The sequence below is a fragment of the Carassius auratus genome, unplaced genomic scaffold (assembly GCF_003368295.1).
Source record: "Carassius auratus strain Wakin unplaced genomic scaffold, ASM336829v1 scaf_tig00006550, whole genome shotgun sequence".
NCBI lineage: Eukaryota > Metazoa > Chordata > Actinopteri > Cypriniformes > Cyprinidae > Carassius > Carassius auratus.
The window spans coordinates 1-23,904 of NW_020523764.1; the positions used below are offsets into that span (position 1 = coordinate 1).

The 23,904-nt window shown below is 35.6% G+C and overlaps 1 protein-coding gene across 1 annotated transcript; it reads right to left on the reverse strand.

Annotated features, from left to right (window-relative positions):
- Window positions 1–10,642: 10,642 nt before the first annotated feature.
- LOC113071212 (probable E3 ubiquitin-protein ligase RNF217) lies at window positions 10,643–23,154 on the reverse strand. The gene is made up of 6 exons (XM_026244575.1): window positions 22,199–23,154; window positions 15,599–15,829; window positions 15,283–15,447; window positions 13,967–14,168; window positions 12,880–12,951; window positions 10,643–11,645 (listed from the first exon to the last, which is right to left on the reverse strand). The coding sequence occupies exons 1-6, from the start codon at window positions 23,045–23,047 to the stop codon at window positions 11,566–11,568; spliced, it is 1,599 nt and encodes a 532-aa protein (XP_026100360.1). The 5' UTR covers window positions 23,048–23,154; the 3' UTR covers window positions 10,643–11,565.
- Window positions 23,155–23,904: the final 750 nt, after the last annotated feature.

Sequence of the window (23,904 nt, forward strand, 5' to 3'; positions counted from 1 at the left end):
AACTCAGAAGAAAAGTGACTTATAAAGGCAATTAAGCCTCACTGTTCAGGTTGCCTAGCAACTTTCTTGATGCCTAGCATCATCCTCCCAATTATCCATGAATCGGATTCTCTAAATCTATTTAAGGGTGAATAAGAGGAAGTACAGAGGATCATTTTCATGTTAAATCTGTAAAATAATATCTTTTCCATTCCATTGCCTTTCTACTGTCAATAACCACTGAGCTAAATCTTTGTTGAAGGTTTATTACTGGAAAGAGGAGCTGTTGCAATATTAAAATAGTTCATTTCAACAACACCAAGATTAATTGATTTAAGCCAAGATCATTTGGAAAGATAATGTTATGGTCATTTCAGAAAGAAAATAAACTAATTAGTTTTGAAACTGATATAAATAATGACAAGGAAAATGCAATCTTTGTAGATAAGCTTTCCAATATTTTCCTCTAAGGTTAGTTGTCTATTTTTGTAATTAATGCATGGACTGATCAGTTTTATCATCTTTCTCATGTTCATGTGTCTGGGTGGGTGGGGAGTCAGAATCATCTCATGGTGATCAGGGTGTCATCTGAGTAACTTAGTGTCTCTTCAGGGCAGTGTACACGACAGTTCAGCTTCTTCAAGCTCTCTGGACTATGCATCCAGTTCTCTCAATGTCCCCATTTTCCTTCCCGACACACAACAGAATCACAAAAAATCACTTCACTGTCCTCAGCGAAAGATTTCAATGTGGAGGAGGGGGCATTTTTTTTAATCAGATGAACAAAAACACCTTATTTCTTATCACCCACTGATTGAAATAAAAGACAAAGGCATTCAAACCAAGACCAGAGATATATTTTATATTACTGTTTTAATCTTGTGTAAATCTATGTACTGTAAAAAAGTGCTGTTAATTAATCAAACTAATTAATCACAACTAACTCATATTTTTTATATAGTTAATCTGTTAATGCATTCAGTTACCTGTTACCAGTTACCTGGAAATAAAACTAAATAACAGGACTCTGTGTAATTATTAGGTTCAGTATTTTTGTGTAAATAACTTTTATATTGTACATTTCTGCAAGTGGTATTAGTCTCAATGACACACACACACACACACACACACATCACACACAAATCTCACACTTGTATCTAAACACTGAACCTTAAACAATCAACAATAATTATATAAAAACAAGATAAATAAACCAATTGCAAATGAAAGCTAAATAGAATAAAAAAAAATATTAATAAAAAAGATAAAAATATTAATAAAATGACAAAAGCAAATAAAAAGTTAATGAAACATTAAATATATATATATATATATATATATATTATATATATATATATATATATATATATATATTAGGGGTGTAACGGTTCACAAAATTCACGGTTCGGTTCGATACGATACACTGATGTCACGGTTTCGGTTCGGTTCGATACGTTTTAGATACAGCAAAATGTAAAAAACATCTCAACTTTTCAGAATGCCGCAAGCGCACCGCGGGTCATGTGACAAGAACCAACCAATCAGCTTCATCCTTTCCCGTAACAACGTTGAGAGCTCAGCCAAGATGAAGGAACAGCTGATCATAGTTGTATATGGATTGCAATTTTGAAATAAATTTAGTAGCAGAGCTACTGCAAGCGATTTTTAGAGCTGCAAATCCATTTATCCTTCGCTGAAATTTCCGCGTCTCATGGAGAGAGCACGTCATTGTTGCTTAGCAAAGACAGACGCCTCAGGAGAAAGACGCGCTTAGCATTTTCCATGCATTTTTAGGCACGATATGTGAACGGCCCCTAAGGCGCTCGCTCACTCAGCACGCGCTGAAGGCTCGTTGCAAAATGTCTAATGCATTTAACAGACCAGAAATATAAGATCCTAAAATAACCAACAGGTCTGGTGTTTGGGTTGGATTCCCTGTAAGCTATAGTGTCTAAATGCTGCAGGGATAGTTTGCTGCGTGCATGTTTCTCCTTTTTTTCGTCTTTTCCCAGATAGTACTGACGCATATATCCCAGATATTCCCGCTGGTGTTTTTTTTTTTTTTTTTTTTTTTTATCCCGCTGGTGTACCCTGTCATGTTGCAGATGCGACATACCGTTGTTTTTTTTCCACCACTCTCTTGCCATCACCATTATAGCTTAAAGGGAATCCAAAGTGCACCCAAACACCAGACCTGTTGGTTATTGGAGGATCTTCTCATTTCTAGTCTGTTAAACGCATTGGCTATTTTGCAACGAGCCTTCAGCGTGTACTGAGTGAGCGAGCGCCTGCTGAGTAGCCTAACATAAACATATAAGATGGTGTTTTTTTCTTCTTCGGGAGTGTCAGGGGCGTTGCCTGTTACGTTGTTTGGGTTATTGGGCTACCTTGTTGAACGCATATCATTATATTTCTTTCTCTCTCTTTTTTTTTTTTTTTTCAAATATAATTAATTACTCCAACGAACCGTTCGGTACAATTTGTACCGCGTACCGAACCGAAAGCGTCGTACCGAACGGTTCAATACGAATACGCGTATCGTTACACCCCTAAATATATATATATAATATATATATATATAGTTTAATGTTTCATTAACTTTTTATTTGCTTTTGTCATATATATATATATTATATTATATATATATATATATATATATATATATATAGTTTAATGTTTCATTAACTTTTTATTTGCTTTTGTCATTTATTAATATTTTAATATTTTTTATTAATATTTTTTTTATTCTATTTAGCTTTCATTTCTTCAGTTTTAGTGCTACTTATTTTAATACATCAAGTTAAAATAGTTTTAGTTTTAATTAACAATAGAAATGCTGGTGCTATCAGGCTAAGTTTGACAGCACTACTAACGAACAAAAAGTCCTAATAAAGTGTGTGTTTTCAGTGACAAATTGAAGAAATCCTAGTTCTTTTTTCACTATACGGTATAACTCCATTTCAATAATGCAAGCATAATCTATTTGGAGCCTGAAATAAAGCAGTATAATTTAAGGGCATGGTTTTAGTGAAGCGTTGCGTAATTTCTGGCTTTGCCGGAGTAATCTGAGGGATTTCTTCTTAGTGATATCTGACTGGATTTAATTCCGGCTGACTGCTGCACAGAGACGCAAGTTTTTAGTGACTGGCAGGAAATTACAAATGGTGACCATGCAAAGTGGGTTGTTTCTGAGACCTACCTGCAAGGAAAATCTCTCTGTCTTCTGTTGTGCAGCAAAATTTAAATAAGGAGAACGTTAGATGATCTGATTCATGAGCTGGTGCACCATGTCCAAACAGATTACAAATTACAAAATAGCAGGCTACCCAAATCTCACAAGAGCATGCTTTATCAGGCAGGCTGCATTTCAACAGCACAGAAGTGAAATTAGATGTGCAATATCATACAAAAGCAAAATGTACACAGACATGCGCATCAAACCCATGTTGTCTCATTCAAGAAACCTAAATCATTTAGGTTAATCATTTAGCATGCATTTAAAGCACAAGAAAAGGGCCTGTCAAAAACATTAATGTCACAATTCTTGGGTTTAGCAGTGTCCACAAGTTTTGAATGTGCTAAAGTCTGACATGGCTGTCATCTTCCATCTTAAAGCACCTATGTCAAAGAGCTACACACAACTCAGCACCCATCAGCTCAGAAGAGGAAATGGAGTGATCGACATGGCTAGGTTGGGTTTCATCATTCAATTTTATCAAATTACACAGCAAGCTCTTACCCCAGTCTACTATTGCTTCAGGAGTCAGTACGCTAGAATACAGCTCTGTGAAGTACGGTTGGCAAAACAAACAAGATATTTAAGTATGATAAAAATGGAACATATATGCATTGACTTTACTGCTTAAAAATATTTAAATAAATGTATTAATAAGGTTAAACTATAACTACATATAAATATATTTTATTGTTTTTCTTTAGTTAAGGAACAGCTAATTCATTTGGTACTACCACTCGAACATACAGTATCTGGTCACAAGATTTCAATTATTTGCTCTGGACAGTCACGTGGAAATAAAATGAGAAGGTCACGTGGTTGTCCAGATCATTGCACTTGAGAGAGAGGGGGAGGAGCTGCATCCAATTCCTTCAATTGTTTATGTGTTTTGACAATAGTTTCCTGTCTGGAAAACTTGATCCAAGTCTGATTTAAGCTCATGTACATCAATAGAATGAAGCCTAAATTAAATAGAATAGAGGAACATGTACATGCTGACTTAAGTAGCCTAATATTTATATTAAAATATTAATATTAGGCTGTTAACTGTCTAATTATCTGTTCTATCAATCATATCTATTTTTTCTGGTATGCAAAAATAAAATCAGTATACCAATAACTGCCTCTTCAGTGAAGGTCTAACTTACTCAAGTTATTTGAGGATACACAAGAAAATTGAAAACCATATTTGCAGATGTATTCAACAACATTTACATGACACAAGTATGTTTACAGAATAATAAGACACGTAAGTGTTTGGAAAGTAAGCTCACCCTGTTGTCTGGGCTCCATATCTGCCAGTACTGTGTAAATGCTGGTCCAGTTCACATGAACAGCACCTTCAGTTCAGAGAAATATTCCCGTTCAACAGAAACCGATGCACACAGGCGCCCTCTGCTCTCAAACCCCGCCCGTTACCGGAGCCGCTTAAGCCACTAACCAATGGGAACAGTTCTGATTAGTTTCTAATTAAATTATACTACATATTATACCCATTGCTATTTAATTCGTCTTTAATTTCAATATAAACCTATCTATAAATATATAAAAGCGATTAAAAACTACAACGGTTGACCGATTCCTAAAGCAGTTTACTTGTTTGACAAACTGTTATCAACTTACTTCTTCTTCTTCTTCTTCTTCTTCTTCTTCTCTTCTTCTTCTTCTTCTTCTCTTTTATTGCAATTTAGTTTAACTAAGAATTAAAATGAAAATTCAAAGAGGGAATATGACTCCAAAATGTTAATTCCTTCTAGGTTTTAAAGCAACATTTCATAGTAGGCTAGGCTAATTTATAATCTATAGCCTTAACTGGTCAATTATAAACGAAGCACAGTTCTTAATAAAATCCTGGTAAATTTAACAGCGTAGATATTCTATTTGTTTACAAAGACGTTTTGCACGCCACACCGATGATGTCATGAGTGACGCTATTACCTGAGAGCAGCGAGTTTACAGTCTGTTGTATTATCGTTTGCAGTCAACAGCGCCATCTCATGGTGAGACACGGAAAGACAGGCTGGCCTGAGAACGCAACAGAGATGTTTCATATAGTAAATAAAATAATAATTCAATATAAAAATATCAAATTGTAGAATAGAACAGAATAGAATTTGCTGAAGTATTGGTTTTGGCAAGCTACGTACGTAAAGCGTTTAATGATGTGTAACAGAAGCTAATATTTATTCATGTGATTATGGGAGCTTTAAGACAATTATTAAACTTCATTGTTGTAATAAGGAGGGTTAAAACTGTAACGAGTCAACAGCACGCCAAGCGTGGATATACAAACAGAGAATAGATGATCCCACACAATAATGGCACAGTTTAATTAAATGGGTGGTAATCTTTGGCGTGATACCAACCTATGCATATGCGAGGCAGATCTGTTTTAGAATGTAATCAGGTAATTTTGTTTCTGTGTGGCTTTTATATGGTGGTTTATATGTATGCGTACGTTTATACTGAGTTTACTAAACATAGGTTTTTAGGTGTTATTTATAATGATGGTAAGACAAAAATGTCACTCGAGTTAAGTTTATTTAACTCACCTTTTAACCACCAGGTGTCAGACTTGTACAAAATGACCACATAATAATTTTTTTTTTAAGTAAACTTGTCTTTTTGAAAAACTTAATATAATTAATTGTCGCATGCATTTATTAATATGGTAACATATAATCCTGTATATTTTATGTCACCATCATTACATTTGACTAAAATCGCTGAGCAATAAAGCTTATCAAACTAAATCAAGTCTGGTCACCAATATACTGTACATTTAGTACGCGAACATATTAATCACTATCATTTCAAACACTTTTTAATTTTGTCCAGAAAAAAAGCATTGCGTTAACAATCACAAAAACAAAAACATCCCCCAAAACATCATCACTACAACCATATTCTGATATTTTGATAAAGCATTCACATTTGACTTTGCTCATTGCGATATTCATATAGCTTATATACCTTTCATGACTTACATGTATCATTTAGCATACACTTCTGAAGCTACTATAAATGAGGTAGCATTAATAATATTTGCACTACCATGTTTCAAGAGTAAGAACTACAACATAGCAATGTGAGTCACACTTTTATTGTATTAAAGTGAGAGAGATTGATATTTGTTGTCATTCTTACGTGGCCTGCACTGCCATTAGAGTTACTGCTGGTTACAGTGATGGAGCAGCAGGGTAGCTGGTGTCAACAGGATGTCAGTCAGTCAGCTGACCTCAGAAGCACCTCTTCGGCCAGCAGACCCCTAACAAAGCGCTTACACAGGCAGGAAATTGATCTGACTGGAACTTGCATTATCAGAGACTACCAGCAAAGAGGGTCAAAGAAGGAAATCTGAGGAAACCGTCACTCATGTGACACACACAGGTTGTAATCTCTGGACGTAGATTCAAACTTCACAACAGACAATCTGTTTACTCACTTTCATGTAGTTTCAAACCTGTATGACTTTCTTTTTGGTTTGAAATTGCACATAAATAATATTGGATCCCACTGACATCCATTATATGGACAAAAATATATTTTCCACAGAGAAAAAAAAGTTATTAATGACATGAAGTCTGCATAATTAAATTAACATATCAAAATGTACTTTCATGTATTTCATTATAAAAGCTAGCCTGCCACTTGGGTGACGTTTCCAAACTTAGCTAGCGTCAGCTGCTAGTTCAGCGGACAGCTGCACCCAGACCACATAATGAGATGGACAAACAGCTCTCTGGATGTGAAATAGAAGACAATAGTTATTTTATCCCAATGTGTGGTTAGACTTGCATATTTTCTCTTGCTGCACATGCAAATCACAGTAGTACGCTTAGTCCAGCAGTGACGTCTGTCACCACACTTCCTTTATGTAGATGTAGGTCACACAGTTAGTTGCCTGCAACTACAGTAAGATTTTGTTAGTTGAGAAATTAGTTTCTTTATATTAATCAGGGACAATGCACAAAAAACATTAGTCTAAAAAAGAAGAGATGTATGTGCCAGGTTATAGCAAAAATGCTAATTTCCACCTGCAGTCCCTGGACAGATGTTACATTTACAAAAGTTCATAAAATACAGTATTATACATGGAGGCATTACTTCACTCACATCATAAGAACACTCTCCACTTCATGATATACAAAATTATACATGGAAAACTTGTCAGGTTTTTCTGGTTTTACTGTATTAGCCAAAATAAACATATTTATAATTAATCATTGTAGCATGTAGAAGATTAACCTTTTAAAAATGGTGGTTGATAAGATATAAGATATATTGTAAGATAAGATATTTTTGAAAGACATCTATGCTCAGCAAGGCTGCATTTACTTGACCAAAATGCAGTAAAAACACTATTATTGTGAAAGGATTACAATTTAGAATACATTTTCTATTTGAATAAATTTTATAATGTGTTTATTCCTCAGATGTCCTCTCAGTCTTTGGTTCACATGATCCTACAGAAATCATAATATGCTGATTTGGTGTTTAAAGGTATAGTTCACACAAAAAAGAAATTTTATGTTTATCTGCCCCCAGGGCATCTAGGATGCAGGTGACTTTGTTTCTTCAGTAGAACACAAAGAAGATATTTAACTCAAACTGTTGCAGTCTGTCAGTCATATAATGGAAGTGAATGGGAAGTACAGGTTTAGAGTACAAAAAACATACACAATCAAAACCAAATTAAACACTGCAGCTTGTGATGATACATTGATATGTAAAGACATGAAATGATTGGTCTGTGTAAGAAACTGAACAGTATTTACAGTATTTAGTTTTTTTTACTTCTGATTCACTGCAAAGTCCAAACTCTCTGTCCTGAGCAAGCACTGGCTGTCGAGAACGCGCTCAGGACAGTTGTGGTGAATCAGAGGTAAAAAACAATATAAATACTGATCGTTTCCTACATCTTGGATGCCCTGAGGGTAAGCAGATAAACATCAAATTTTTATTTTTGGGTGAACTATCCCTTTAAGAAACAATTCTTATTAATGTGCTGCTTAATATTTTATAGAAATATTTAATAATATTTTTTTTTTTTTAGAAACCAAAGATTCTTTGATGAATAGAAATTTCAAAAGGACTGCATTTATTTGAAATTAAAACCCCCTTTGTAACATTATAAATGTCTTTATAAATGTCACTTTTGATCAAAGTAATACATCCCTGTTGAATACATTTATTAATTACTTAAGAAAGTGACTAACTACTGACCTTAATTTTTAAATAGTAGTGCATCTGTAGCACAAATTGTGCATCTTGGGAGACATGCTGTAATCTAATACTTAGAGCCCCCCCCTCCCAGATCACTAACCCTGAGTATGAGCAATTATAATAGTGATATTTTACTTAGCAAACACCACTTATTAAAAGCCAAGTGAAACCAAATATTGGCAGCTTCTTTTAATTCTTACTGAAACATGATAAAGACATATATTTGCTGTCTGCAGGCCTGAATTGACTTTAAATCTGAAAATAAAGTGCAGCAGCAAATGTAACAATAATAATAATTAAAAAAAATACAATGTGCATTTTAAAAATAAAATATAAAAAAATTAAACAAAGGTGTTGTGGAATAGATTCAGACACATTCTACAGTATATTTAGGGAATAAAATATTACAGGTCTTTGGAAGTCAATCACAGCAGGTGTGCTCTCAAAATATACAAAGTTCCTTTGAGTAAAGTTCAATCCCACTGGTGAAAGGCACCGTCTCTTGAGTTAAATAAAAAAAAAAAAAAAAACACCACCACCACATTGGCAGTCAAAGCTTTCAGTTTATAATGTTAGCATGTCTAAAACAGCCCAAGGTAACATTCAGATTGATTTTTGTTTCTTCCTTAATATAAGCACAGATAATTCAGTTATCTGCCCTGGAGTGATAATGCAGTGTGTAGCAGATGTGACGAAATTCTCCCTGAGAATAACAGTGGCATTCACTACCGGCCTGAGTTTATCTTCATAACTGATTGTCTTACAAAATCCAATTGATAACCACTTTGAAATGACCACTTATAATCAGAGTTGAATTAGGTGCTATTACATTGATGATTCTGTGTAGGGCATTACCCAAACGAGTGTTAGACAACCTTACAATCTTTCCTGCAATACTTTTCCTTGTGCTTTCTTGGCTTTTCTCCAGACCAGCCTTAGTTTGAATATTAAATGGATAGCTCCAATCAATACAAGCTTTAGGGGTTGCCATTTGTTAAAATTTCTTTGCATGTACCCTAATATACATCTTATGGTCAAGGTTATAAAACATGCTACATTATTCATTTTTTTTGTAACAGCTTGAGATTGAAATAAACCCAACATGTGGCAATGGATTACAGTGGATATGAATCTATAACACTGTGCAAAATACAGCAGGGATGCCTATTGGGCTGATAGTCTTGAACGCTGTGCTGCTCAGTAGCTACGTCTCAGTGTGCATTCTGTGCAAAGCTAAAATATACTAGAAATGAATGTCAAAGTTTCCATATTATGGACTTTCAATTTAAATGAACATATATGCACTCAAGTAGAAAGCAGTTTGTTCAAGGTGTAAGGCATGCACTATGCCTCCATGTGGGGTTTAAAAATCAGAGACCACACTGCTAATCAGGGACTCAAAATCAACATTATTAATATTCTCAACGATTCTTCATTTCTGATATCAATCTTGTGAACTCCTACATATGATGAGATGTTCTTTGGATTATTCACAAGTCATTCTGGATAAAATGATCAGGATTCGCACAAACAATTTTTTCTTTGTAAATCACATGCACAGATGAATCACTCTCAATAAGATATTGAATATGCATGAAGAAAGTATTTTGAATTCATGATGAAAAAAAAAAACGTGACTGCTAAAACAGTCTATTAAAATACGGCTAAATTAATTTCAAGTTTTCATTTAATTTGTTATCACTCTAATTGTTGTTTTATCAGATCATTTTGAAATGTGTGTGTGTTTGTATATATATATATATATATATATATACAAACACATATATTTACATATATTTAAATATATATATATGTGTGTGTGTGTGTGTGTGTGCGCGCTAATATAATTTATAATACACAATTAATTCTTACAATGTTTAATATATGTGTGTGTGTTTATAGAGTAAAATTTTATGTAAAAAAATATATATATATATATATATATTTTTTGTTATATACAGTATATTAACATTAAAAAATCAAGTTAGGACATCTAAAAAATTTTATCATTACAAATATTATTATAAATAAATAATATAAATAACATTAACAACTGTAGTGAACCAATTCAAATTTAAATATTAAATTTGAGAATTTAAATTCAGGTAAAGTTTACATTTAATTTAATTTGTTTTCACTCTAACTGTTATGCTGATAATAAAATAAATAATAATACAAATATTTTAGATTTTTCCAACTTAAATTTTATATATATTTTTAATGACCTATGTATTGTACACACACACACACACACACACACACATTTTTTATTATATATATTTACATAAATTTAGTTAGGAAATCCTAAATATTTTCATTGCAAATTATTTTATCAAATAACAACTCCAGTGAACAAATTTACATTTAAATATTAAATTAGAGAAATTCAAAATGCAGTTTCAAAAAGTGGTCTCAGAGTTTTGGACCCCACGGTGTATTTTTGTGGTTTACAGCTTTAGATTTGTCCAAACACAGAGCTAAAACACTTGCATGACACAGTACTGAATTGCATGACCTAGATGACCTACATGTCTTGGCGTGGAGCTGCGGGTCCCTGTAATTCAGGGCCTTTTGTTTTCCACAGTGCAGTAGACAGAAACGGGTTTTGTTGATCATGCAAATTCCTGCGGATATTGGCACAGCATGAAGGGGAGGGAGGGAGGAATAGCGAGGGGATCAAGAGGGACAGACATTAATTCATCAAGTCACCATCATCATGCACTAAACGCTTACAGATTATAACATCTGATGTACGTCATAAGTAGAATGAAGGACAAAATCATTCATGCTGTTTGGCTCCACTGCATAACACATCCTGCAGGAAATTATTAACCAGTCTGTAGTTCCATTCCTAAAAATGAACTGAATTCAAATCTGTTTGGGGGTTATAAATCAAACATCCCAAAAACAAAATCTCCTCAATTAGTCTCTGATCCTGATGCCAAATACGCCATGTGGAGGAAAGGGTCACTGTGCAATTGAGGATATTCACGAGATGCAGCCAACAGGAAAACTGCATATTGTGACTGTTGTATAAGTGGCCAGTGTTCGGTCACTTGGCACCCAGGGCTATTCAGGGTGTGTGTTTGTGTGTCCAGGTCCTGAGCAGGAAGACTGAAGCTGAATCAGCACAGCCAGCGACTCGACCCCTGTGAGCGCTTCCTCCTCCTCTTACAGATGTAGTAGATAGGCAGAGCAAACAAGCCTGCGGAGAGATCAGTCACAAAACAGGACAGCTCGGTCACACAAAACAAGAAACTAATCTAGCCATTCAATCACAGTATAAAGTTATGTGTGCCATCAGTGAGCTTTACGGAAAAAAAAACAAAGATAATATATATATATATATATATATATATATATATATATATATATATATATATATATATATATATATATATATATAAAACTGAAGCAAATTCCAAGTGACTTAAGATTCTTAAATAAAAATGTTTGGTTCAGTATACATATGTATTGAATGAATACAGTTTAACTAATGCGTGTTCAGAACGTCTGTGGAAGTTGAGCTATTGATATTTAGAAACTGTTTTTGTAAGGTATATTAATTTTTTTGGGAGTGCAATAATTCAGACTAAAAGATAAGTTTTGCTAAAACATTTAGCATCCAGAAGTGGAAGAACAAATCTCTTCTGCCAATTACAACAGAACCATGAACTACAGTATGAAGAGTGTTGCAGCAGTACCAACTGACATCTTATTAAAGAAAAAGATACAGATCGTTCAGTTTGATTTTTTATTAATTATTAAAATTATTTATTTATTTATTTATTTTCAATGGAATAAGTTGTCCCATCTATTTTCATTTTTATAATGATGTTATTTTTACTTTCAGGATCATGAACTTATTTATTTATTTATTTATTTATGAGTCTCATTACTTTTTTCATTTTGTTTTTCAAACATACATTTTTTTAATTTCGTGCCATTTTCATTAGTCTCCTCCATGTTCTTATTAGAGATTAAGTGAATCCCATTACTGTTAAAAAAACCATTAAGGTAATATATAAATACATAATGGCAATAAAACTAATATTGCCAAGATGCATATAAATAATTAATTTCTGTAATATAAATATATACATTTCTTGAAAGTAGGCAGTTGAATGAAAGAGATAAATGATACTCAACATCCTAGTCACCCATATTTCCTTTCTTCAGTTTTGAATGCTTAAATACATTGCTGCATTTCACCATTGTATTTTATGTCACAACCACATTTATGTTTTCATTATAAAACTGAGAAAGGTGCTTAACTGTCATGAAAATAATGTTAAAAATGTTTTAAAAATAGCTATAAAAAGCAAATATAATGATATAATCTTTTACTCTTTTGAATTTGTGGAATCTGGGATCAAATATATTCCAGACATGTTCCTGACAGGCTTTGTGAGATTCATGAAGTGTTACACAATCCTTACCTATGACCAAAGCCAGAGCTCCAACGACCACCACGAGGACAATGACCACTGGAGCCACCAGCACTTTACTCACTGTGAAACGAGCAAAACAAAACACATTTACAATTCCTATCTACTGCTGGACTAAAGAGAAGATGGAGTGCATTTGTCTTTCTCAACAAGTCAGTCGGTTAATGTGAACCCAGTGACCTCTAGACCAAACACTTGTGTCTGTGATGTATGGATGGTTGGGTATTATACCACAGTTCGTTGCACTAGCCTGAGGACACCACACAAACACTGGCTCACGTAAAGTGTACACAGATATGCAAACTGAAAGAAGATCATGGAGTCGTTCGTATCTCTGTGCTATTACTAACTGCCGTTATCAGGGAGTTGTAAACTAGCATGGTCTGAAATAGTGTAAACTGTTCTTTTAGGGTGCTCTATTTGTGTCAGGACAGTTTGTTTTTGTGATAAAATCTAGAAATGAACATATTTTGTATGCGTAAAGAAGTGCAAGGGTTGTACAGCTATAAACGAACATAAAAATATACATATTTAACTTTGCAGTTATACACAAAATGATACATACACACACCACAGTGTGTTTGTATACTAATGTTCATTGGTGAGCTTGCAATCTAAATGAAGTCAATAAAATAAAGAGATGATACATAAATAATGCAACTTTTTTTGGCCATGTTTGACTCAAAATGATCAGAAAACAGCCCCCCCATGCATTATTTTAAAGCAAACAAAAAAAATGACAGTTTGTAAAGTCTGTGAGTCTGTCTTCATTGTTGGCTATTGATTTGTTTGTTTTTTTGTTTTTGTTTTTTTACAAATGCACAGTTTAATAATTATCATTCCTAAATGTAATTGGATTCAAGGGAAAAAGAATCCAGTATAAACACTGATATATATACAGTACAGCAGAATACTTGTATATTGGAAACAAGCAGGTTATGAAACAACTAAGAGCACATTATGATAACAAACGGCAAGAAAACTTAAGATAAGCCAATGTTATGTTTCCAAGGTAACCCCAAATATTCAGAAAAAGCTTAAATAAATCATGTTGTATTCTCTACTTATGCACACTCACTACAAACAGAGCCTCGGACCAGCCGGCGCAGATGGGGTTTCTCCGGCAGGTAGCGGTACTTGCATCCAAACACACTCAGGTTGGAGGTGTGGTCCCCAAAAAAGCGCAGATGCCTGTACTTCTCCCCGCAACGGTAACAGAAGTTAGTGTTGCACTGTGTGCAGGTCATGTGATCACAGCCCTCCGTTCTCTGAATGTGGATCTGTTGGTATGGAGAACAAATAATTTGGCAATGAGTAATCAAATCACAATGATTTTCACTTGTTTTTAAAATGTCTAGTTAGATCTGTGAACTAGTGGGGCAGATTTTCAGCGACTGATATTTTCAATTAGTGAAAGCTTAGAGCTCACAAAATGATAATTCACAATGATTACACTGCGATTATTCCAACAAACAATGCACTTCTCAGTATTATGGGTTGAGAAACTTCTTCAGAAAGGGAAGATCTTAGCTAAGCCTTCGGGTATCTGGCTCAGGTATGTGCACTATGCTTAAAACTTGTGTTACGATGGGTCTTCCAAAGCATCATGACTGCACATGTCTGGAGGGAAAACAGCAACGCCTTGTAGAACTCGCTGATCTCTTGAAATTGTTTCAGTGCAGAGAAAATGATCTTGTGTGGACTTTCATTCAGGATCACTGTGCCCAGACCCCAGTATTATGACGTCTTATGACTGGAATGCTGTTTTTCCCAAGACCGTAATTAAAGTTAGACAGGAGGAAAGGATGAGAAAACAGACAATAAACACAATCCTTCCTCACTATCTCAGACGGGAACATTCAGTTTTTACAATGACTGACTCTGTTTATCTGAACTAAGTAACTCCTATTAATTTTAAGAAGGCCATATTTTACATTGCATTTTATTAATCCCCTGAGGGCTTGTAAAGTGTCTTGAAACTGTGACAGATGAGTTTTCAAACCTTCTCTCAGACTAAAATTAAACAATACTTTACAATAAGCTTCTAATGACATTAAGCAATGCAATAGTTAACATAACAAAACTGTTTTCAAGTTGTATAAATAAACATTAAACATTAATTGATGAATTATATATGTATAATATTTAACTTGTGTTAACAAACTGAACTTTATTGTAAAGTATTACCAAGACTATATATAAATGAGTTTATATGTAAATGTGGGAGGGCATAAATGAATATACTCATGGTTGTGATGTCAATACCATACCAAATGTGGTATCATGAACATCTGTGTACAGTAGTACTGTAGTACGTTTCCATGTCAAAGAAAATAAACAAAAATCCAGTTTTCAGTATATGTACAGAGCATTTTAGGAAAGCATGTTCATTACCTTGCAGAATGGACACTTCTGAGCGTTCCTCTGGCCATGTTCGATGACGCTGGCCCAGTGACGCAACAGTTTGTCTCCTCTCCTGTAGTCTCGACATTTCAGGCCATCATGCCAGGGTGCATGGCATTTGAAACACCAGACAAACTGACACTTTGTGCACTGAATCTACGGGGAATATTTGAAGAGACAGACAGACAGTTTGCTTACTCAAGAAAGCCTTTTGGCAAAGAAAGTCACTCTGATTCAGAGTTAAGACAAATAATTCCACATAGTAATGTTCTTAACTACAGAATGGGCAACATGTGAAAAAGCACACCTTATACTTATGTTCACTCTTGGAGGACGTCTGTTGGCTACGACCCTTCAGGGAGGTAAACAGGCTGCACTGGGGACATGGTTTCGTGCTGGAGTCCAGTCTGCTCAGCTCCAAGAAGTACTTGTATTTTGCCAGCTCTTCACTTGACAGGTGCGAAATCACCAAACTATCCTCCAAGAAACCACTGCATTCTGTGATGGGACACACCAAGTGTGCCCGACCCACGTGAACCTTAAAAGAAACATGCAATCAGCCAAATCCATTGAAAACCGCTCCATTAATGCAGTGGTAAACCTTCACGACTCTATGAGCAGTTAAATATGTAAACCACCCTGTTTGAGAACAGTTAACCGTACAGTGAGTATGATTTCGTGTTCTTGGAAATAGTGGCTTTTAATCAGTGATTACAGGAAGTCCAAACGATCTGTGTACACAAGCAACTCAAACAGCCACTGTACAAGCAGCATTGTACATGAGGTACTTCCAAGTCAACAAGCAACATCACCTTATCAAACAATCACTGAAGTACGGTAATACGTGATTGAAGAGGGCTAACCCTAGGGGCTAGTTTGCACAGGCTGAACGTGGTATGATTCGTTGATAAATGGATCTGTGTTGAATGAGCTTTCCTAGTTTCCTAGAGGGAGTTAGGTGATCTCATGGATCAGTGAGATCCATTTCATTCTCATTGTTCACATAACAGGGCTTTGGTGTAGTCCTACAGCTGCGGGACTATGACAATCAGCACCTCCCCTGTGAGAGGATTACATCCTGCTTCTGGTTCCCCACCCATCTTCCTTCATCTCCCCTCTGGGACGACAGGATTACTAAGCATTTCCATTGTGAGAACTAATCTACACTCCACCCTCTTATTTTTGTGCTGGGATTTCAAGCAACAGCATTTAAGGGACATTATCTGAGGTGACAAGAAAAGAGTTTGGTCAAGAGAAAACTGTAAAACCGGGCAAGTCTTGGGTAGTTACGAATCAGCTGGAATAAAATCTGCCATGACATCTGGAAGCAAGGCATTCTGGACTAAAATAGACCAGACTGAATTCCATCTGTCAATGCATGATGATGTGAGCACCAAGAAAGGATGACAAAAATGAACCCACACAGTTACGTCCACTATGAAAATGTCCATCCCTAAAATATGGAAATGGCTTGATAACAATAACCCCAATCTGAGGAAGCTCTTGAGATAAGGTTAATCCTGTAACAGTGTCACAGAGCAAGAGTAACTTTTAGAGATGAGTCACAGTAATTGACTAGCCATACAGCAGCAGTCAAACATTTTTTAATTGAATTGTCCTAATCCAATCTTTTGGTGAAATGACAACCTTCTCTCTGTGGTGACGTATGTCAGACTTATCCAATCATTACTTTGTTTTGTCAATAATAGTGTACAATATGTCACAATATGGAAAGAAAAGATGTCGCTATTTCCATTACATTGTGACTTGAAGATCAAATAATCAACTAGTACACAAATATTGATTAATACAGTTGGGCTAAATGGATAAATGTGCACTCAATTATTGCAGCTTCCCTTACATAGTCTATGGAAAGTGGCTATTACACTCTGATGTTGGACGACAAAATAAACTATTAAACCTCATGCACTAGATGAATGAGTGCAGTGGATAGTATAGTACTGTACTTCACTTGGGGAACACAGTTTAGTTTACCTAACTTCTGCTGAAACAGTCTTGTACTAAGTTTGGGGACGCTGCTTAGGTCATTTTTAAATGATGCACCTGACTAATGCAAAAGATAGTCTTGGTAAACAGCATTAACAATGCTCATGTTGAGAGAAGGGCTTTTGTGGCTGATTGTGTGGCACCTAATGAGATCTGGCAGTCCCATGAGAGCCCTTACCCGAGTACGTGGCACCAACTGGTGACAGCAGTGCTAGCACTCCCCCAGGGCCACCCACCGGCCCTTTTTACACCTGTCAGCCTGCTGCTAATGGGCCGACCACACAGCTCGCACAATAACGGGACTCAGCACCCACTGCAGGTGTGAACATTCCTCTCAGTATGGATGGAGAGTTTGATTTCCAGCCTGCCATATCACAAGCTGGCATCCTGTATTCACTCTGACATGTTTCTTATTGATCAGCACCACCTTTTGAGGTGGGCTATCTTTTAAAGGGACATATCTTTTTGATAGATTTGAAATCGAGTGCAGAATTCACTCTTTGAGGCCTGTTAAGAATATAGCAGATCTATTACAGTGAACACTCAGTCAACAGTGAGACAGCAACCAAATTGCTGTGGGAAAAGTGCATGTCCAAACACTTTCAGTTTAGCATCTATAAAAAAAAGTAATCAAACAATTTTTATTTTCTCAGCAGATTTCCTGCATCACCTCATCTGAGCACTGCATGCATATTTTAATCTAAGGCCTCATACATCTCAATTACAGTAGGCTGTATGCAATATTCAGTCTAGCAGAAACTATACACATTCATACATTTAAATGGACCGGTTATTCTGCAAGCCTACAAAAGGTCAGTGAAATTAACCAACAAATCTTTACCAAACATTCACACAATCTGATACCTAATATCAAATCTACTGAGGCATATACTGTACATCAAAGCAAAAATTCTAAAGCAGACATTTCCAAAATGTGTAGGCATTACTCTGGTACAGTTTTACCAAATCATTTTGTAAAATACAAAACACTCTGCTCCAAAACTTGGTTCCATGTTTATGAAATAGACAGGTGAATGAAAAAGTTTTTGACTATAGAAAAAAAGAACAACAACAAAAAAAAAACTTCTGTGCTCTAGGGTTGTGCCACTTTAAGTTTATGAGTTGGATTTCATATACTTTCACCAGTCACACAAGAGATATTTCATTACTCCAAAAAAACCACAGATTTCATGCATTCACACAGATTGCATGCTTGGGTTTAAAAACAGCTGGACGGGGCATAACAAAGTGGAATGGAATGCAAGGATCTTGGATCTCATGTTTAAAAAAATTACAGAACTATTTTTAACTTGATACATTCATGATGTTGAACACAAGCTTTGTTTTGTTTTACTTAGAGCAACAATCAAAAAATAGCACAGACTGAAGAAGTCACAGTTTATGCATAATAATGAAAACATTACTTAAAGCAGTCGTTTTGAGGTCTGACAGTAGTTGTAATTTATTATTGAAGGCTATGTAATTGTTATAAAAGCAATGTTTTGATGGCTGTAGCAGTGCTGCTTAACAGGGGATGAATATAAAAAGACACAAACTCTCTAAAATAGTTTACCGTGCCAAATGCTGTCAGCACACTAGACAGCTCTGAGAAGTTGTCTCTTTATCCATGTCCTTTGAAACAATGCTGCTAAAACAATAACTACAAAAATCTAAATAAATTTGTAGATATCAAACCTATAAAAATAGGCTATGATAACATGTTTAGAGGCCAATGTTTACTTGCATGTTATCATACTCACAACATGAATGTATTTTTATTAATATTAAAGATTACAGTTCTGTATCCTGTTTTGATTTCATCACACAACACTTTAATACACAACATTCATTTCAAAAGCATTAAAATAGTCGAGACGGTTGTCACCATATTTATAATCGTAATCCTGATATGGCTTTATATAGTGACATGCTGTATATTTCGACAATCCAAATCTCTTTAAATGTAATAAGTAAACCACTGACGTCCCAGTACAAGCCAACATTCTGAAATATCACTCCTAAGAATGAACCAAACGCCCTTGCCATAGGCACCTGACATTTAGACCAGCCGTCCCATTTGCCAAACCCAACACAAAGGCCTGAAATGAGAAACAGTGGCTCGGTAAAGTTAAATATTAGCTATTTAAATGAGTCTTTTGTAGCGCAAACCTCTTGCCATTTCTCTTCGGTAAAAGTGCAAATTAACCGATCGCCCTTTCCTTTCATCTGCTTACAAACCATATTCATAGCATTCATTTGATCTCATATATTCTTATTATGCAAATTGCTTTTGAAATCATGCACTGCACAGGCCTAGAGATGACTGATATGAAAGCAGGATTGCCGAATGTCACCTTTAAAAAGTAGAAAAGCGCACCAATGATGATTCAAATCATACAACAAAAGGGAAAACTTAACTCATAAACTCAGACTTTAAAGGAATAGTTCACCCGAAAATGAAAGATGATATTTTGAAAAAAGTTGCAAATGTCCATAAAATTTAAGCCAATATCACTTTAGATTAAATCATTGCTAAAGTAAAAACATAAATCTAGTCATAGACTGTACTTTTTTTATCCTAATGCTCACATAAAGCTGGACACTTTCATGTTTTCAAGTAGCCGGAATCAGAAACTAAGTGCTCATTCATTACACCACCTTGTTATGACGCTGTACACAGCTGTGTCACTGGATACTATTCAAACAGACAGGTTTTACAGGTAATCAGCTTTTCATATTAAGCCCATGAATAGCAAAACAAGCGCTACAAAAATGGGAGCCGTGGCGATCTATCTGTAAGCGGCTACAGAAACAAAATTCTTTTTGGCAGCATCATCGTCATAATTGAGCACTCCAGAACACAGTCATGAAAATGTCTAGGCTTGCAGCTAAACAGGCCAAGCGAGCTCACCAAATGCAGGTTACTGCTTGGGCATGAATAAGACAAAACCAGACTAATACATTTCAGTTACAAAAGACAGCGATCATCATCACAGCGACCTCTGCCTGACCCCCAAGATCATTCACGGGGGCAATAAATCTGATTTGATGGAAGAACAGCAACAGGCAAGCCAACGTTACTTGATTACAACCAAGATCCCGCCAGAAGGGGAAATTGTTTCTATGTTGCCTCCAAACCTTGCACAGACCTTCCAGCCAGCAGTCACGTAACGTAATTAGGGCACAGAGAGGCTGAGATCATTGATTAAGCAATCAATTACAGCACAAGTTCTTCCTCCACTTGCCAGCAACATGACTCACTGCCACTGGGTAAGATAGAAAAAAGAAATGTCTAGACCTCTTCCTCTTTCTAAAAACCTGATATTACAGTTTCTCATCCAAACTACGGATGTGAAAAACTATATATTTTTAGTTTAGGGTTACATGTCATGAAGGTCTTAAAGAAGTTCAAAGAAAAATGAAAAATTAATTTAGGCCCCCTATGTTTTTCATTTTTTTAATGTCCATATCCTTTTTTTTTTTTTTACTGTGAAACTCAACATTTTAAAGATGACTACAGAACGTTTTACAATAACATACAATTTCAGTCTTTCTACTTCCAAATGTGTTAATTGGAATTTCTTTTCTGAAACTGTTTCAAAGTATATTGGGTTCCAATGTTTCTTTTGTGTTGCACAAAAGAAAGAGAGTCATACAGGTTTAAAATGAAATTAGGTTGAGTAAATGTTTGCAGAAGTTTAATTGTTTAGATCGATCATCTATCCCTTTACAACTTCGGGTCCAAGAGACATGGTCAGACACATTTCCTAGACTTACCATTTCAATGTCTGCAATCTCCAGACACAACTGTCGCAATTCTAGTAGTAGTAACACAATTTATTTTAACATAAAACACAGCTTAAGGGGTTGTTTACAAGAGGCATTTTCTTCTTTTCAAAAACAGCTACATGGAGTGGAATCCAATGGGTCTCGAGAAGTTTAGAGGTTGAAATATTATAAACTTGTTATGCTGTCTCAAACCCCCCCCCCCCCATTAATATCAACAGCCAATCTGAATTTATATATCAGTGATGCTCTCAACAGGATTAACCTAAAGATGCAACTTTTCAAAGAGGTTTTTTTTGCAAATGCAAAATATCTATTAACTAAAGTACTGCATGCAAATTAAAGCACCAATAATAATTGCTAAATTGACTGTGCCTAGTCCAAATTGTTTAAAAGTAAATATACAAATAAGTTTTAAAAAATTTACGTTTAAACCAGACTCATTTAAACACATGCTGGTGTGTCATACAACTTTATGAGGAACTCAGAATGGTCATGCTTTTTATGTCACAAAGACATGACTGTATTGTGTTACACAATAAAGGCCTCTGCTCTGCAGCAAACGAAGTACCAAAATGACTAAAACTAACATGTCCAAGTCTATGATGACACGGGCCAGGCTAAGCAACACAGGAAATGCATCACTTCTCCAAAGCAGGGCAGGACAGACTGAGAACGTTTTCACAAACACAATGGAGAACTACTCCATTAACAAACAGAAACATGCTATCATTAGAAGACAATCAATTAAAAAAAGCAAATATCGGGCTGACTGACAGGTGATCCTCCAGCAAAACATGCTTGTTGAAACACTTTGGAGATACCTTGTAATTAAGACCATAAACATGGTGATCATTCAGTATCACAGTATTACCCTCACTATACCAAGGTATAAAGACAGAAAAACACATGAGGATTAGATGACAGCTGTTTCACAGGTTCACTAGGATGCGATTCTCATTGCTGGCATGTAGATGCATATTAGGTTTGCATCAGTCCACTTTAAAGGTGGCTGCAGACACAAACAAAGGAACATCCCTGCAAACAAGATTTTATTGAGTGCTGAAAAGAAAGGAAAACCTTGCATTGAGATGGTATCGATGGATGCGGCTACCTGTGAGATGATGTATCTTTTCAGACATTCTTCACAAACTGCATTTTTGCAGCAGTGTAGTGGTAAGGTTTTTTTGTCATCAAGACAAATACGACATGTTAACACAACAGATAAACTGTTGTCAGCATTGTAATAGCTGTTTATTCCAGACAGCATCAAGTCGGTGACTGTGTAGGGCGCTGGATAGTGCTCATAGTCCAATTCTGAATTTGGCAAGTCGGTGGGAGGTAAAACCAGCACATCTGATGAAGATGATGATGATGATGATGACAAAGATGTAGTTTCGTGATCAGATGATGTTTTTTCAACAGGTATCCTATAATTATCATTGGCAATACAGTATACAGTGCAGTAAACGTGCTCTTTTGATTGGCTGGGATCTTCACCACTCTTCAAATCAATATGATCGATTTGATGATTCCCATCAGGATCTCCCAATCCTGAGTTACTGTCCATGCTTTGTTGGAGACTTTTTGTGCTACATTGCATCCTTTCATGATCCAAGTCGTTCAATCCTACTTTCTCCAGGTCTTTGGGATCTTCTGGATCTCTGATACTAGTCGAACCAAAATTCCTTCTTAAAATGTCCACGGCTCTTATGTTTTCCCTCTCGTCATTTTCTTTATTATTGTTTCCTCCTGGCTCATGTTTGTGTTTATGAAATTCCAAAACATCCTTCGAGGATAACGACAATGATGACGGCACCTTCGCTTCACTACTGAGGACCTCCCGGCCGAAATCAGTGCTCCGTGTCCCGCTGGATACATGGACAGATTCCACGTCGCGTCCAATATAACCGGGCATATTATGAGCCGTGACATTCACACGCACGGAAGACTCATCTTCCATTCCCGAGCGGTCAACTTTCCATTTGTGCGAAAACACACACACAGTCCGCTTTCAAACTCACAAACTAAACACAGAGCGAGAAACTATTACACCACTTCCGGGTCCGAGATCACGAATCCTACTACGGCGAAGCCTCTGCTCATGAATATTAATTAAGCCACGTTGACATTGCGTAGCAACGTTCCAATGGCATACGGCCAAGCTCATGAATATGAATCAGGAGGGTTTGACGTTTGTTGTGCCTTCCAATGGCAATCGTAGGGTTAATAAATTTAGAGCCAGGCATTATGCTACTTTCAGTTAGGTTCTATAGTTGAAAACTAATACTGTTTATAACCTATTAAATGCGCATTTAATATTAATACAAAATGTAGTAACGTTACAACAATTCGATTTTGTAAAGCATGTTGCAGCAAATATAGAATTATTCTCTTTTTATTAGCCTATTTTTATTTAAACAAATATAAATATTACTGAACATGACTGAAAAGTCACATCAACATTTTTTTTTTACATTCTTAGAATCCAGTCAGATTAGAACTCTTCTATTACCAACGAGAATAATGATCGTTATATATCTTAGTATAGTTTTGCAATGACTGCGTATTAAATATGTATATTTCTTTTATAATCATACCCTTTTCCTCCCTGTCAGTCTTATCATCATTAATTTAAAATGTCTAGACACTAGAGGGAGGTAGAGCGTAAGTTATAAAAGAACCTCAATTTGCTTTAGATGGGTTCAGATTCGGTGCTTCACAGGCTACGAATTTTAGAAAAAGGAATGACATAAGCAAATGCTCAGTGTGAGGTATGTTTGGAAAAGTAAAAGGTAAATCAACCCAGTAATAGGTCTC

Coding starts and splice junctions, on each gene's coding strand:
- LOC113071212 (XM_026244575.1), bottom strand. CDS start 23,047: ATGGAAGATGAGTCTTCCGTGCGTGTGAATGTCACGGCTCATAATATG. Junction 15,448..15,598: donor AGAGTGAACATAAGTATAAG/GTGTGCTTTTTC, acceptor TATTCCCCGTAG/ATTCAGTGCACAAAGTGTCA. Junction 12,952..13,966: donor GGTCCGAGGCTCTGTTTGTA/GTGAGTGTGCAT, acceptor CTCGTTTCACAG/TGAGTAAAGTGCTGGTGGCT.